The sequence below is a fragment of the Muscardinus avellanarius genome, assembly GCF_963383645.1.
Source record: "Muscardinus avellanarius genome assembly, chromosome: 7".
NCBI lineage: Eukaryota > Metazoa > Chordata > Mammalia > Rodentia > Gliridae > Muscardinus > Muscardinus avellanarius.
This window is the reverse complement of record NC_137793.1, coordinates 24,956,246-24,974,621: the sequence shown is the minus strand read 5'-3', so window position 1 is coordinate 24,974,621 and position 18,376 is coordinate 24,956,246. Positions and strand designations below refer to the sequence as shown.

The window sequence follows — 18,376 nt, the reverse complement described above, 5'->3', positions numbered from 1 at the left end:
TATAGTAAAAGGCATGAATTATGGGCCAAATGGTGTGCCCCCACTCACCCACCCACCAAGCGCATAAACTAGGTCCTGACCTTCAGGGCCTCAGAGTGTGACTGCATTTGGAGAGAGGGTCTTTAGAGTGGGAATTAAAGCTACATGAGTTCATCTGAGGTGGGCCCTAATCCACTACAGCCTCGTAGAGATAAGACATAGACAAACACCGAGGGAAAATCACGTAAAGATAGCCAAATACAAGTCGAGGAGAGAGGTTCAAAAGAATCAACCGGGGACACCTTGTCTCAACTTCCAACCTCCAAAACTGGGGTAAAATACATGTGCTGCTTAAGCCACATAGTCTGTTATACTTGTACACAGTAATAAGGTGAATAATTCTCTAGTATGAACACTGCAACATTCTCAGCAAAGTTTTCAACATTATTTGTTGACTTACACTGGCACTGCCTTTTAAAAGTCATGAGTGGGAATGAAGGTCATGGGATAGTGTAAAAACTGATGACTGAGCAAGGCAAAATAATAAGTAACTTGATCCATGGATAAGCACCCCTTTTATCTTACAGGCAAATTCCAAAGTTATTCCAATATAAACTGCTGAACATGGGTAAAAGACTCTACCTTTTTTCTTTTTGTTGAGGATTTAAAGCCTATTTCTTTCCAAAAAGCTTTGAGATTGCTTGAAAATGCTAAAATGGGTTATACAATAAAAATCTATCAAAATTCAAGTCTTCTGCTAAAATGTTCAAATGAGAAAGAAGCTAAAAGCAGCACTTTGTTACTTTTACCAAAACAAAATGAGAAAAGGTTTCAGATTCAGCAGACACTAGGAAGAGAGGGCTCTGAAAGTTACAAATGAAACAGAACACTGGAGACAAGATCACCTCTGTAAAGCTCCTTATGGCAGAACAGGAAAAACAGCTCCTGAGAGTTCCTTTCCATAACTACAGAGAAAATGTGTTAGACTTGTGTTTGCAGCTTTAAGAAGAGGCTGCACGGCTACAAGATTTTAAAGGGCTGCATTTGGCACTGAATAGTTTTAATCATCTCAATAATAGACAAAGAAAGCATGTTCAACAATAGACAGTTTTCATGAACCCACCTTAATCCCTTGTTTCGTATTTATTTTTTATAAACCTTTAGTACTAGTATTCCTACCCCCCCCCAATATCACTCTATTTTAGTCTGACTTACTATGTGCCTGGTGTTATGCTGAGTTGATTTACATATGTTTTATCCTCACCACAACCCCAGGAGATGAGAAGAGGCATTTGTAATTAGTTTGTCTTCAATAAGCCCGATTAATTTGTGATACTAGATTTTCAATATAAGTATCCCTATATTGAACTAAAGTGAGAATCAAGCTACTAAGAATCAGTACAGGAAGGAGATGAATGACCCACAGAAGTGTTTTGTAAATATGACTGAGTGAAAGGGAAACCTACATCAGTCACATCTAAGGAATGATCACAACACCCTCCTTCCCCACCCAACTTTAATTTCATGACTTTTAAGCAACCTTCTGCTGTAATCTAGACTTTGCTAATAGGGAATGGGTCTACTCCAGTATCTGATCTCCCTAGAAGTTTCATTCTTCATTATAAATGAGTATGCGGGCATCTGGCCCTCCTTGGTTGGTTACTAACAACTAACACTCATCACACGTGACAAAACAACACTTGAGGCCCATGAAGCCGAACACTAGACCCAAGATTAAGTTGCTATGTCAACCTCACTCTCCTGGGTTTCACTTGGAAAGCAACAAATTTCCACTTTAGAGCATTTTTGTTGTTCTTTATCTAAGAAGATAAAGATCTTTCAGCTTGAGACAATCTTAACCTCAGCGGGCTTACCTTTATAATAAACAAAACTGCCAAGTGAGCAAGAGTCAAAACCGACCATCTAGTCACATTCTAGAGTAAAATTTCAAAACATAAATATTTAAGGGGAAAGTTACCTTTATTTTTCATTTACCAAGTGAGGGTCATTAAAAATAATCTAGTCATAAAAATATACTAGTGGAAGAAAAAGAAGAGATAATCTCATAATAATAGATGTTTAAAAAAAAACAAAACAACAACTAAGTGAATTTAGCTTTAAGGAATACCTGCCAAAGAAAATTTTTTCCTACCTCAATAAAGATGGGCCCCCAGAGGCAAAGGATCCAACTGAGTGATTGGGACAAAGAAGCTTGCTCCCAAATGCCTGGGATCAACAGTAGTATCCCACAGTGCCATCTCCAGACCTGACAGGAAAAGCTATACCCTGCAAAAAGGGCAGCGATGTCCTCAGTACCCGGGTCCCACAGTCACCACTGGCTTTGGGTTGTGGCCTATACACTTTGATCCTTGGGTATTATATCAGGGCATTACTAGTCTATATTGTTATCATCATTATGCTTTAATCAAATGGCATTATTTTATACTTATTGTTGTGGCACTTTTTTCTATCACTATAGCATGAACAATGAGCGAGTGAGGTTTAATAAACTGTGGAGTATCCAGAAGGGCGGATGCAACACTTATCAAATTTCTTTCTTTTTCTGGCTCAACAAGCCTCGGTCCCACAGTCTGCTGATTTCAAACACCCAAAGAAGATCCAGTCGCAAGACTGACTCAATTCCCATTCACCACAAACCACAATGTTTTTTCTTTCTTTCTTTTTGTATAGAAGATAATAAGAATATAGCTATCTAGTCAAGAGCACTTCTAGTAAAACCTAAAATGAGTTTTGACCAATGGAAGACATTATCAACACAGAGAAACCTGAAATACACATTCCATAGTAAATGAGAAGTAAAGAATTAATAAGCAAGACTTCTCTATTTCACTCACTTATTTTTAAACTAGGTTACTAAAAACTAGGCACTTTAAAGGTCTTTAATTCTGTGAGTAGATGTTCCTAAACATATCCATATTAAAAAAAAAAAAAAAAAACCTCGTCGGCACATGAACATTTAGAGCAGGTAAGGAGAATCTATGACAGATACCTGTAAAAACCAATGCCACTTAATTCTTCCTGTTCTCCTCTGAGAACAAACAGTGGATAACCTTGTCTTTTGCAATGTCAAGCGCTTTGGTCTTGGGCTGCCTCTTTCTGGTTTTGGATCTCTGACTATCCTCTCCTTCTGGGACATTTTTCCAGCTCCAGGGAAATGGCTTTTATGTTGACATTTCAAAGGTCACTCTACAGAAGCTAATGTTCTATAAAGCTGGTCTTTATCTATCATTATGGTATTTTTACTTATTCTCATTGTCACCAACTTCAGGACAGGGAATTACATGGCTCTCAAATAATTTTTTAGAAGTTTCTGTCATGATTTTGAAGGAAAAAAATTATTCTTAAAATAGCTCATTAATAGCAACTTGCAACTGTCATTACAGAACAAACTTTCATTTCTTTATTTGTTGAAGCACAACTACTGTATTTTCTCACCTAGTACTAACTTCAGTTTTGTGAACTTCACTAGGGTAAATTGATTATCACTTACCATTAATAAGCAGAGAGCTATCGGATCCTGGATATGAATAGTTTAGACGACCTGAAGGTAAAAGAAGGCCGTTACTAAATTTACTTTTTTTCATAGACGGTTTAAACTTACTCAATAACAGAGCTGAATTGACTGCTTTTGATAGGCAAATTATTTAAAAGGCTATATTAAGGGACCAAACTTCATGGAGCTAAGGAACACAATGAATCAGCATGTTCACCAAAATTCAAAAAGGGAAAATTTGGAGAGAGCAAAATAAAATATGCTTCATATTTATGTCTAGGTCACTCTAATTTCCAAATCCTCATCCAGAGTTATTTTCTTATACCATTATGCTCTAACATCACTCACATTAGCAATCTTCACTCTTTCATTTGTGCAGTTTTGTCATGTTTTACAACTATGTAATTAGCATTAGTAGTTTCCTATGTGGCCCATAACAAAAGTGCCACGCTATGCCTGCATGTATAGAAATGCTGATAGGTTTAAACTCAGGTTTTGGGCAGTACATGCTGAAGGTAAAGAAGAGTATTTCCCTGTACTTACACAGGATGGAAAACATCAAGAAGCCCTAACACAGCACCCAAGAGCACAGGAGGCATTCCCTCAATGCTGGGTTACTTTCCTTTGAATTTTGAAGTGGCTCAAATATTTTGAACCTAAAATGGCCACCCAAGATGCTTCTCAAAAAGGAACTTATGAAAGAACTAAAATTGTTGGATGATCTGTCATCCAAATTGGAAGTAAAGAAACGGGTAGAAAGGGAATGGGCTTTCTCTACTTTTAAGGAATTACATTTCCATTTTGGAAAAGTTTCTACATGTATGTTGAGGTATCTAGGCCACAAATCCTTACTGAGTGCACAGCATGTACGTTATAAGTTATAAAGTAAGCTGGGCGTGGTGGCGCATGCTTGTAATCCCAGCATTCAGGAGGCTGAGACCCGGAGGATCGCGGTTCGTGGACAGCCTCAGCTACTTCGTGAGGCTCTGCAACTCAGTGAGACCTGGTTTCGAAATAAAGAATAAAAAATAGGGCAGGGGGTGTGGCTCGGAGGTAGAATGCCCCAGGGTTCCATACCCAGATCCGCAAAAAAACAAAAACAACAAAAAAAAATAAGTTATAAAATAAAGATGATTATGGCAACATTTTACAGTCTCCATACCCCACATGCCTATCCACAACACACCTTCAGAAGAATGGTGGAGAACCCTCAATATCTTGCTTATCTAAGGAATGAACAGGGAACTTGGTTCCTAACTCTATCTTGTCCATAAGTCAAGAGTAGCATGCAAATTTAAAATCAACTCAGAACTACAAACATTCCTTTAGGAAATAGCATATAGAGCTCTAACTTCACAGAACTGCGATGCTCAAAGGCTATGAAAAAATGGACAAGCAGAGATTCTTCCAGGCCTTGAGGCTGGAATAAGCCTTTCCAGGTGCCAGCAGACTTCACCTAGCTCGCTGCAAACCTAGGGCACCAGAGCTAATATTGGATCCTCTCAACCCAACAGCCACATATGAATAACTCTCCAGAAAAGAACGTTAGGCCTTCAAAGCTTTAAAATTCTGTCTTTGAAACAGTGTCTACAGAAATGAATGCCTGCTGTGAGAAAAGAAAATATGGTTCTCTGTTGTCAGCAACTTTAATTAATCCATATCCCCCAGGGAGTTTAATATGAAAAATCAAAATTAAATAATTTCCCTAAAATTTAAACCCAAATGAAAGTGTTTTCTAAAATTAAATTGTTAATTGTTCCAATTAAAATTTCAGCTTATTACTATTTAGGGGGTGAGCTGGCATAAGAGGAAAGAAGATAAAAATAATTTTGATATTTCTATTTGTTCCTAAAAATTGCTTTCATTCTTTAATGCTAATTAAAGTATTAATGTTAAGTATTCAAATCCGGTGACTTCCATTTCAAGTGCTTTAACTACACCCAGGATCTTATTACTTGTCACAACTATATTTTTTAAAAAGTATAGACCTAGATACTAAGAATAAGAACATGACCTGAACTGCTAAATTTTTTTTTTGGGGGGGGGTCCTATTTCTGATTCACTTAACTCAAAGTAGCAGTGGATTTTCTATAATGGCATGTATGTATAAATCAAGCAACATAAAACTCTCTAGTAAAGGAACTAGCAAGAGCTATCACCACTTTCCTTTATTATAAAACATTTTTAAAAGATGATATGTCAGCCGGGCGTGGTGGCGCACGCTTATAATCCCTGCGCTTGGGAAGTGGAGACAGGAAGATCACGCAGGTTCGAAGCCAGCCTCGCTAGCTTAAGACCCTGTTTCCAAATAAAATATAAAATAGGTCTGGGAGTGTAGCCTGGAGGTAGAAGGGTTCCATCCCCAGTACCACACACACACACACACACACACACACACACACACACACACAAAGATGGTATGTCAACACAGAAACAAAAAATTTAGTGATATTGAATTTAAAGGTTAAGAGGAAATGTTTTATTGCTTCTAAGAAGGTATTCTAATTTTTTAATGCCAACATTACAATTGAAACCATCGCTATTCTATGAGAACCATAATTTCTCTTAATTGATGCTAAGGAAGGATAGAAATAATTAACGATGAGACTCCAAAGGACAAATCACCAAACTGACTCCACGTAATAATGGAAGTTCCACCTGTCAGAAACTCATCTTCTGAGTGCCTTTCAAAGAGAAAGAACTATCTCAACTTGACAGGCACAAAAGGGTCTCTGAACTCAGTTGTGAGTCTGCTTGGTTGCACACTTCCTGAAGAGATCGGCCCCCTCCCCACTCAGGGCAGCTGACCTTTGACACTTTTACTGCTCCTTAGTCTTCTGGATACAGTAATTCTACCCTTTACCTAAGGGTACACGATGCTGAACCACCACTGGCAGAATTCATAGTTGAACTCTGAAAGCCATACTTGTTTTTAATTACTTGACGTGGCCTTGTAATGTGATTTTTATCAAGCTATATTCAGTTTGGGCCTCTCAATAGCAAATACACTTGTGATATTTTCTTAAACAAGTAGCAATTCTCCCTACTTAGATTTTAAAATACAAGCAGTAACATTAAAAAAATTTTTAAATGTTCATAATGCACCCCAACCTGTCTGCCCTACTCTTCTATAAATTCTTTCTACAACTAAAATACCTAAAGAGCGATTCATAATTATGGATAAGTCAAATCACTTCCTTTCTGGAAATCTTCCTAAAGCTCTCACTTAAGTGCCATGGGAATTGAGAATCTTCTACAAGCCATTCACACTCTCCCTGCATGCCTTTTATTTCTGTTCTCATACTCTCTCTCCTTTATGAATGCCAATCTACAGTGACATTTCTGCACTTTCTATTCCATGAATAGCTTATTGATGAGCCCTTCTCACATCTGACACAGCTATCTCATTCCATATATCCCATTAAAGGGTAGGGACGTGTGGGGGTATGATAAATAAATATATGTATTCTGTTGACCTATCTACTTTATCTTACTTTGTTATTTAGAACAGTTTCAGCTCCTGCCTCCACACTCACATAGCCTCACTCATTTTCAATATCCCCATTAGAATGGTACATTTGTTATGACGTATATGACGTACAAACTTGCACTGATACTTTATTAACTACTCAAAGTCCACAATTTACTTTAGGTTCATTCTTGGCATTGTATATTCTATGACTCTGGACAAAGATATAATGACATATTATCTACTATTATAATATCACAGAGAGTAGTTTCACTGCCCTAAATATTCCCACCTATTCATTCCTCCCTAGCTCTCTAACCCTTGACCTCTTCTTGTCTACTGTATGGTTCTGCCTTTTCCAAAATGTCATAGTTGAAATTATAGAATAAAGCTTTTTCCAGTTGCCTTCTTTCACTTAGTAGCATGCAATTAAGCTTTGCCTTTCTGTGGAGCGATAGCTCATTTCTTTTTCGTACTGAGTTATACTCCATTGTCTGTACGGACCACAGTTTATTTGTTGATTCACCTACTGAAGGGTATCTCAGCTGCTTGAATTTTTGGCAATTCTGAATAAGCAAACATAAACATCTAAGGTTTTGATTTTTTCTTCAAGTTTACCTTCTTCCAGGACAGTCTTCCCAAAATATAATCTTTTTTTTTTAAGTTAACCTACCAAATTTTATTTTTAGTAACACAGAAATAGCCAACCTTTTAAAGTAATCATTTCAGCTACTGGCTAGCTCTCTTATCTCTTTACATAATGACTCCCTTTAGGAGATACAGTTGTTTTCTACCTAGCCATCTTGAGTTTCCTGTTTAGGCATCAGGCAAACATTCAATGACTTCATGCCACTGAACTTGAAATGCCAGCATTTCACAAATGAATAAAGTATAGTAAAACAAAAATAACTGCAATGTCTCAATCTAAATATAACCAGTGCCTGTGGTATTGGTTGCTTTTTTGATAATTCATCTATCCATAAACATAGCCCAGGTTTTGGTCCATCCATGATTTAGTTCATGAAGGGAGAAGGAATACGTTGGGATTTCAGGCAATTAAACTGATTTGGTGGAAAAATTCAACCTTTGAAGGCTCTTGGTATTGATTGTATCATAAATTTAAAAAATACTGCCTGATCAGCGGTCCTATTCTTAAGGGATGTTTTGACAAGAAAAGTAGTAGTCTCCGGAGGCCAGCTATGACATTTGGAGCCAGATGCCTGGCATACATCACACAGAAGGCACAGGCTATATTTGGTGACATGACTCAACCTAACCAAATACAGGCAACTGATAGTGTGACTCTGGGGAACTATACTGCCAAATTCTACAGCTTAGAAAAGATCCTACACCAACTGGGCGCTTCTACACTAGGCATCTGTGAATTAGAAAGAATCAGTATTTATCAAACAGACTGACAAGAATATGTGCTGTCATATTCTTTCAAGACTCTATCTAATCAACCTAGTCAAAGAAACAAAAGAAAAACTAGAAGGAAATATTACATTAGCAATATATGTATGGATTACTTTCATAATTAGATATAATGTGAATTATTTTCTAAAGAGGAACCCAGATGTTATTGCTACTGATGACTCATCAGGAACTGACACAATAAATGCTTCCATTTCAAACACAAACACTGAACAATATCAAGTGTCCTACACTGCTATTGGGTTTCATGCTATGACCTTTTCTTTTTCAAAGTTATGCCAGCATCACTGGTGAAGTGGAACAGACAGGAACAATACTAAGGGATAACTATGCAAGCTTGTCCAAAACACAACCATGTCGTCCTATCCAGTGACAAATACCATGAAATTCTGTTTCTTTTGATTGGATCAAGCTATAAAAACTTGAATACTCCAAAGAAAAAGAGGATAAGTTTTCAGTAAACATCATTAAAAATTTCTAACATACACAGTATATATACATACACATAAATTTGTAGTTGTTTCTCAGAGGTTCTACTCCTACTGATGTTGATTTTATTTAATTCTCATCTAAGTGAATCAAAACTATATAGCCATAAATGTTCTTTTAACAGAGACACTCCACATACCTCTTACACATCTGCTGTTTTTACCAACACTGCCTGAGATCTGCAGCAAGATGGCGCTGTGGGGATTTGGACAATAGACAGCAAGGCTTATGATGTGCTAATAAATTCACTGGTTGCAAATACCAACTTTATACTTAAAACACATGGAGAGCAGTATCAATATGAACTAATAAAACCATGTCCAACATGTTCTGCGACTTAATAACATAAAGATGATTTTAATTTATATTATATAATTTCCCAAATGAAAATCAGTAACCTAATACTATCTCTTGACCTAGCTGTACTACAACCAATTTCCCATAAAGACATTTCTATGCAAAAGTCACAAAGGAGGAAGTGATTGGGACTGATATCAATTGGAGAGTCTTTCTCCCAAAGCGCCATTTAAAACTCACTAAGAACACACAGAATTTGGCTTCCAACGCCAGGGCTTATAAAAGCCCTTGAATGCATGCCCTTTCCTATCCCTCCACACTGCTGCTTCCCTTCTCACAGCAGACACCCCATCCAGGCACAGTACTGGTTGACAGCTTCTACTTCTGGGTCAGCCCCTCTCTCTTGTCCAACAGGAAGTTTCCCTGCTCCAAGCCACCCATTCTGATTTAGACAACCAATGTGCTCCATACAGCACCTCTGACACATATTACATTGCATGTAAGTTATTCATTTTACACTATCTTTTCCTCTAGGGCAATAAAATCTTTGAGGACAGATTTTGAGTCTTGTATCCCAGAGCCTAGAACAGAGACAAGTGTTCAGTCCCCAGCTGTTGAATGAATGAATGAACAAATGAAACAATGACAATAACTGGTGGTCTCTCTGCTTTGAAAGATTTAGTGAAAAGGATAAAATCAAAACCAGTCTGGTCTTATGAACTATCTTAAATGATTGTGACCAGCCTCAGCTACAATCATTAGTGAGGGTTCCCACAACTTAGTGAGAACCTGTTTCAAAATAAAGAATAAAAAATAGGGCTGGTGGTATAGCTTGAAGCTAGAATGCCCCTGGGTTCAATCTCCAGTACTGAAAAAAAAACACTTAGTTTTCTTTACTGAATCTCAAGAAATCAGAGATATATACTTCCATTATTTCACAGAAATGTTTTGACAATTTCCTGAGAAAATGTTTTATAGGATAGCAAAAAATGTCTCCCAGTACACAGTAGTGCATAATTAATACTAAGTCCTTTACCCTCCCCAACTCTAAGGGAAAGAAAACCAACAACAATTTTCTATTTATGAGAGAAAGGAAGAGGGAAGATTCCTTTTGGCTAGTAAGTCCCAAACTCGAAGAAGGGAGTGGCAATCTGGGGGATTTTTCAGTTTCAGAGAAATGAAAATTTGCTAGTGTCCTTGGTTACAAAGAGTGACACAAATTTTCTCTGGGGGAGAAAAGAGGGGGGAAAAAAACCTAATTCTCTACATTTATCATAGCCAAACTGTCAATGAAGCCAGAAGGATTTTTAGGAAAGGAAAGCTAAAAATTTCAATTTAAAAAATTTTCTGTTAATTAAACCAAAGGGGATTTTCCTTTTGCACAAAAAAACTCAAAATTAACTTTTAAATTGAGATAGAACAGTTGAAAAACAGAGGGAAATATTTGCCTAAAAAATTTTTTAAGTAAAAGTAAATTGAATAAATTTCTATAGACTAAGTAAGGTTTCATAATAATGGAAAGATAATTTCACTGTAACTGAAAGCAGGTGCAACGCTATAAAATCTAAAAGCATTTAAGAATTTTAGGCAGAAGAGAATGTCTAGAGAGAAGCCAGCAATGAACTGACCCAATTAAGGAATGCAAAAGATTTCCTACTGCCAGGAACGCTAACAACAAACCGGCAAGCAGGAAGGCTATTTTTATCCTTGCCAGAAGCCTCTTGACTCTGGATGCTACATTTAGAGGGCAGAGCAACAAGATAACTTGCCTTAAGAGGATGTTATGATACCAGTGATTAATGGCAATTTTTAAGTTAAAAAAAAACCGGCATAGTTTTTGTCCAAACCAAAACAGCCAAGGCCTATCTTAAAAAAACTAAAAAGTAGATAATATAATGAAGGGAAAAAGCATAAAAACAGACCAACGACTGGGAGGGAAAAAAATTAAGTCATCCAAAAAAAACCCAAGGCAGTAAATTAAAATTCCCCTACCTTGCAAAAAGGTTGGCTAAAAGAAAATTGTGTTGTGAGAGGCACATATTTAAAGAATCAGTAAATAAAGAATTATAGAACTTCTCCAAGGTAAAAATGATTTTGAGGATGTACTCTGTACTGACATGAACATTAAAAAAAATCAAGATAAACATAAAATCCCTAGGATCCCAGGCTAGGTCACTGAAAGTAATTGAGACCTTTAGAGACAAGAGAGAAATGACAAAAAATTTAAGTAGACCTATTTCTATTAGCCAAAGAAAACTAAAAAGAATTAAGAGTGATTTCCTTATTTAGAACCACTATTTTATAAAATAAAATACTACCTCTACACTGGTGAAAATCTGCCCTTAAAACTGGCCACTGAAGTTCAAACCTCCAAAAATAATCGATCAAGTCACTAGTTGACTTTCTACATTCAGACCTATCATCAACTCTAATTACTTCTTGAATATAAAATCTGATGACTTTTTGAACCTTAACGAAGAATGTACTTGAATTTCATACCTAATCTAAGAATTCTACTATTTGCTATTTCTCTGAAGGCCTGGTCCCTATTTTCTCCTATAAATACTCAAGGCTCTGAGTCTTCTTCATTAAGCTTAAAAATCAAACACTACACAGACTTCTCAGACATTTCTGCCAGCCAGGCATGGGGGTGCATGCTTGTAATCCCAGCTCCTTGGGAGGCTGATGCAAGAGGATCATGAGTTGTAGGCCAGCCTGGACCACTCAGAGAGACCCTGCCTCAAAAATAAAAAGAGCTGACAGTGTAGCTCAGTGGTAGAATGCCCTTGGGTTCGATCCCCAGTACCACAAAATACAGAAATCTCTGTTGGTGTGGAGAATAAACCGCATGAGGCCAGGAATCTGTTTGGAGTGGCTGATATATCCTCAAAGCTTAAAACACTGCCTGGGGCACCACAGATACTTGATGTGTTTGTTGCATGAATGGCCTCAGATGACTGGACTTTATGGATACTCTCGAAGTGGAGGGAAGGTGAGGGTGGGAAGGGAGAGCAGTGACTCTGAATCACTTGGAGACTGTACATGCTTAAGTCCTATGACAGACCTGGTGAGTCAGAATCAGGGGAGAAGCCAGCTTGAGAAAGTTCCCTCAGAGATCCTATCTTGACCTCTACTCATCAATATGAAGCCATCAACTGAGAGACCCAACTCTTGTACAGATTATCATAATAAAATATAGATTTTTAAATTCAGTTCCCAGAATCCGAAATTGAAATCAGAAAATGTTAATGCCTACCTTGTCAAAGTATACTAAGATAAGTATGTAAAGTCCCTTACATTTGTTTTCTTCAATAAACCCTAAGCCACTGAAGCAGGAGCAAGAGGCTGTGTTCCTATCTTGACACACTAGAGAAAGCTGAGTGACTTTACAGAAGCTATTGCAACTCTCTGAGCTTTGGCTATTATCAATTATAAAATGGAGATCACAAAATTCAAATAAAAATTATTATGGCGATCTAGGCTAGAGATAATTCTCAGAAGGGACACTGAGTAAAGACAAGTGGTGTGTTAAGTTCCCTTTTGCTTAGAACTGGTTGTTATCATAATGGCTACAATGTCCAGGTCCACCTCAAAATAGAAAAGTGTATCAAAAGTGTCTGTCCTTCAGAACATACAATATGTTGTTCATACATTTAAAAAAGTCTTTAGTAGTACCCATCTCCCCTCCTAAGAACTGCCGAGTTATATAACACCAGGTGGTCCCATACTCCTAGCACTGCCTCAAGGGCAAGAGAGGGTTCCCGATGTCAGAACGGAAGCTCCAAAATGATATTTGGGGAAGATGTCAATCTAGGATAGGGCAGTGAGCTCCTCACTCCATTCTGTCTTCTTCCTTACCGTTTCCTCTTCTAAAGCCCTTTTTTACACTATGTTCTTTTTAGTAATGAGGAATATTCTGATGGCAGCAATATATAGAACAATTAGAGAAGTTCTCTACAACAGTATTTCACAACCTTTTGTAACTATCAAGACTTGCTTTGAGCAAAATATTTCATAAAGGCTTCCCTCCACCATAGTTACTGAAGACTTCTACCTTTACCCTAACCCAGTTTCAGGCAAAACCACAGAAACCTTAGCCAAATAACCTTAGTTGCAATATAAATTCAGCAACATATATACATGTATTTTGATCACATTGTATCAGCATTCCTGTTCTGGAAGACAATCATGCACATATAAGTGACATATCTATTCTGTAACTAGAATGCTTGATCATTAATGTGTTCACTGGCTCTATCAAATAATTCCCATGGCTGAAGAGGCCCATCATCCACAAATGGAGTTCATGGGACCAAGTTTAAACAACTGTTTCCTAAAAGGTATTGGGCCTTATCTAAAAAAAAAAAAAAAAAAAAAAAAAAAAAAAAAAAAAATGCAATCTAGTAGCAAAGACCTCACTCAACTAAGTTTGACTGATTTCTGGTCATAACCCCTTTAAAGCTACTCACTATCAAATTCATACCCAGATTCACGTGATATTCATGTGTAACTTTTTCATTAAACTACAGAAACTCTCAATTTTGCAATATAAGACTATATAGAACTGCCTGTGGTAATTTAAAGATCCTAAGCTCTACCTATCTGCTGATATAGGTGAGGAAAGAGAAGTGACCAAGGCCACACGGCTGGTAGTGTCAGAACCAGGTCTGAACACAATTTTAAAAGTTTCCCCTTTTATTTCCTCACACTTTAGGAAGTCTATTATATGTTAACTTCTGATCATTACAATAAAGAGATCAAGTAGCTGATTTAAATATCTCTTAGCCAACTGTGCTAGACATTATTGGTTGCAATATTATAGTCAGTAGAAGTTAGGTTTATTAAAAGTTCTTTATACTTCAATTAATTGTGGCTACTCTTCAGAACTAAGACTTGTACTGTATTGTTGGTTTCAAGCACTAAAAAGGGTCCTCTAATTGGCTGACTCCTCCTTCTCTTTCTCAATGTATAGCAACTGGCATCTGCCCAACTGGATTCCAAACTGCTTTTCCTCCAGAGTTCTACTAATGTTCTTAATTGACTGGTTACCAGGTAATGCCCAGAATAAAACAAAGCCTTGATTTTAGATCTGGATGCACTGGTATGGGACTGAATTCAGAACCAGTCAATTAGACAAAATAATGAAGCCTACAGGCAGCATATTCTGGCCATCTCAATATCTTTTTCAAAGAGTAGTAACTACTTTAAAATTAGATAAAAAGTCTGACATACAAACTACTGGTAAGCAGCAACAAATTCACTGAGAATTTTTTTTCTTTTCTTCCTTTTTTAAAGTTTTGATCATGAGGACAGAGGCAACATGAGGGGAAAAAACACAAATCAAGTGCATATCACTAAGAAATTAATCAGCTGTATACAATATTCAAGTAAAAGTTCCATGCACCTCAGGAAGTAATGACTTGTGGCACAATTGCGAACGGTTCCCTTCTTCCTGTTGCTAAACTGGATAGGAAGCAAATCTTGGATATTTTTATGACATCTATGAACCATGCAGCCTTGTGCTCCCTCTCCCAAAGTCACCCAGTAACATTACATAACAGATCAAGGAAGGCCTCCAGAATAAACAACAGAAGCTGATTAAGCAGGTACTAGTATACAGGGATGCTTTAGTAGCTGCCAGAAAATGAGAAAGCAGGAGTCACCTCTATATATAGTTTTATGAGATTAAATAGAAAAAATTTAGAGAAAAAAAGAAGTAACACCATCAAAAGGAATATAATACACTAATTATATTATATTAATTATATTAATTATTATTATTAATTATATTAATTAATTTGGACTTGGAGTATAAGCTATGTGGGTCTCTGTAATTGTTGTGGACCTTTTTTCTTTTATCTTTATATAAAAGGGCAGTTTCTAAAACTGAAAATTGATTAACTGCTGAAAGTCTGAAAGCCTTACTACTTAAATGTTATTCAGATTTTACCTCTAGAGAATATTACTATTTTTGTCTGTCCACCTGGTGAAACCCACCCATATTTAAGTTCTACACAATACTTAATATAACAATGTAAAGTATTAGGGAAACATACTTGTTAATTTGCCACTTGATTATTGCTTGTTTTCTGATTTGTTGTTTCTAAAAAGTATATCCCACATCTAGCCTATTCCTTTATCAGTCAATCCTGAATGTGTGTCAAATAAAATCAAGCCACAGCAGCCAGAGAATATGAGAGTCTTAATATAACTGAAAAGAAAAAAATGTTAATGAGGTAGAAGAATCCTTTAAAGAAATGTTTAGGGCAACATAACTAAAGTTTACTATTATATTCCCCCTACCCCTCTTTACCCTCACCTCTCACCTAGGTAAAACCAGAGTTTTGACAACATTTTAAGATGACCAGATTTTACCAATTCACAACAGATTCCTTTGCTCAATGCTCAAAATTAAAATAAGAGGACTGCTTAAGTAATTGTGGCCTCACATCATGGATGACATGAGACAAATTCTTCCTTTGTGACAGCTGCTTGATATGATTTTCAGAACAAATAAAAACAAGGGCCAAATATCCTATCACAAATGTGTGGAGGGAAGAGGTCTGGCAGAGGACACTACTTTTGACTTTCAGTCAGTATTATGTAAAGAAATAGGACACAAGAGGATCTGGCCAAGGCACAAGGTGTATTTAGTACAAACTGAACTGAGTTGGTTTCAGTTCTGAGGCAGGCAGTGGGGTAGAGAGGAGCAGATCAACATACACACATTCCATTTTTTCTATCTCAGGCACTTCCCCTTTAATTCCTACCTTGGGGGGGGGGGACCAGCAATCCCAAATCTGAAAAGGTGCAGTCACACACTGTTCAAAGTCCACACCTTGGTTAAGCTCTGCCCACAAAAGGCCATGAGGAATCCAAGAAATCACCATCAAAAGTAAACAAGAAACCAGTAAACAAGGCCCGGCACTAGAGGTAATATAAAGGAAACCATGCCACACCATTTGCCCTCTCCTTCCTCACAACAGAAGTTACCTCAACACAGAAGCCCAGGTCCCATTCTCTAGCACAACTAAATCCAGGCAGAGAGACTGTTTAGGATGTTCCATGTCCCAGGTTAGAAAAGGGAGGGTTCAGAAGAAGAGAAAACACACTTCATGTCTAACAGCCACACACAACGTTAATTGTGGTCCAGTTTAAATTACAACCTTTGCTAAGTACCTCTCTCCATTACTCATGAGACTTCTGGAAGGAAGGCAACGTTCTGCTCTCTGGAGACCCTCCCACTCCCCTGCTCTGCTGCCTTGAATTACATGGTATCACCCAGACAGAACAAGAAAGAGCAGGCAGGCTGCAGCCAGGCCTGCAGGGCTGCTGCTCTGAGCCTGAACCTTGAACACTTGTAGCATTAAAGATCCCTCATCTGGTGTGGAATTGCCATAGGAAGACCAATTTAAATAGAAAAAGGTTAAATACTGTAGGAATGATACTGCCATACCATTCCTACTCGAAATAATCATTCTAATATTAAAACAAGAGAAACTATTTTAGTAGGAGCTTATTTTATTTTTAAAATTTTTATTTATGCCCAATTTCAAGTTTATAACATGTGTTATAAGTAAATGACAAGACTTAGTCTTATATTCAGCAGCTTTCAGCAGGTTTCTAGAGTTATGTTAATCTATATAAAGTTAGTATCCCTATAAAAATCTGTTCTAAAACACCTATATATCAGTATATAACATCTGTTCTCTAATATAGAAAACTAAGTAAATGCAGTTTGGAATGTAAGGACATTAAGACAATTGAGTGTCAAAAGAAAAATTAAGATTTTTCAGTTATTATTTATTACATATGTTTAAAATAGCACTAATTAAATTCATTCTCTCCCAGCAATAAAAACAGAGAACTTAAATAACTGTCCCAATAGTCATTCTTTTATGGCAATGTAAAAAAAAGTCTTATGTGAAATTAAAGAAACAAGCTTCGTATACCAAACTTCAAGTTTCATGACTTTCTTCTAGAGAGATTATGAATTCTTTTGCTTAGCAACAAAGACAAGAGGCACAGATGGAATCATTACTTGCCCACTCATTTAAGCATTTATTTCAAACAAATTTATAGCAATGAAAAATAGTAGGGGAAGGGTCCCTAAATAAAATGGAAAAAAATATCGAGAGTGTTCAAAAATATAAGGTCACAACATCTTTGGCAGTCAGAAATTAAAATCAGAGCATTTTGGGAGTAGATCAATGACTCTTAAAATTCTTATTAAGCAAATGCATGAAGCCAGCGAGGCGATAATGCGCTCGGCTGTGTAACAAGGACCCACTGCGTACTCTGCATATGCAATAGGCTTCTTGGGCACATGGGATACATGAAAACTGGCACCCTACACGACTTGCATTTCTCAATGCAATCATTATTGCTCACATTAAATTAAATATTTGAAATGCCTAAAACTCACAGGAATTGGGTATGCTAAATTCCTCTCTTCCAAAAGTGGAAAGAAAGACATGGTCTAAAACAATGTGAAGAGAAAAGACTCCATCTTTACCATATTTAAAGGAAAAAATATGATATTCTGACTCATAATTTAGCTAAAATCTTAAGAACAACTATGTTTTGACAACAATTGTCTATGCTCTCACAAGAATTTTGCTTTTTGTTTTGGCTTTCTGGTAGAATAAAGCACCTTGGATATTGCTTTCCTGTAGCAGATTTAAGACTCAGCCACTCTTGTGAAATTGCAAAATGTTATACTTTGCCTGGTACCTGATAATTTTCAAGCACTACTTTTTGTCTGTCCGCCCGGTGCTGCCTCCTCTGCCTCCATTCCATAAACTACTACTGCTTGCTCGATTCTTGTATCCTCTTATTCCTTTAACACAGGGGAAAAGGGGCTACTTAATTTTCAGAGTTGTCTCCTACAATATGCACTGAATATAGCACTGCTTTATGAATCTTTATTTCACTGTGTCCAGCCTCTGCCTCAGAAGGCTGAAGACAGATGCTCTCACATGAGGTTTTAATCTATTTCATGCTGCTCCATTTCTAAATAATCAGTACCAATTTCACAGGTGAGGAAAAAAGACATGAATACGTAAGATACATATTCCTTGTATAATCATCTGGCATCTGTGACAGTAAAATATTTTTCTGTCCTGAGAAAATTCTTGATAAGCTAACAGTATTGTAGCTATGTGTAAGCTGCCACCAGGAGATCAAAACTCAAA

At 37.0% G+C, this 18,376-nt stretch overlaps 1 protein-coding gene across 4 annotated transcripts in view; it reads right to left on the bottom strand.

Annotated features, from left to right (window-relative positions):
- CPEB4 (cytoplasmic polyadenylation element binding protein 4) overlaps positions 1-18,376 on the bottom strand; it is a gene marked incomplete at both ends in the record, with an annotated part of 61,431 nt that overhangs the window by 18,985 nt on the left and 24,070 nt on the right. For 2 of the 4 annotated variants that reach the window (XM_080699566.1, XM_080699567.1), the window contains one exon: positions 3,491-3,541. The exons of the other annotated variants lie outside the window; for them this stretch is intronic. In XM_080699566.1, coding sequence (XP_080555692.1) covers positions 3,491-3,541 — 51 coding nt within the window. The remainder of the gene's footprint in view (positions 1-3,490; positions 3,542-18,376) is intronic. 4 annotated transcript variants of the gene reach the window in all.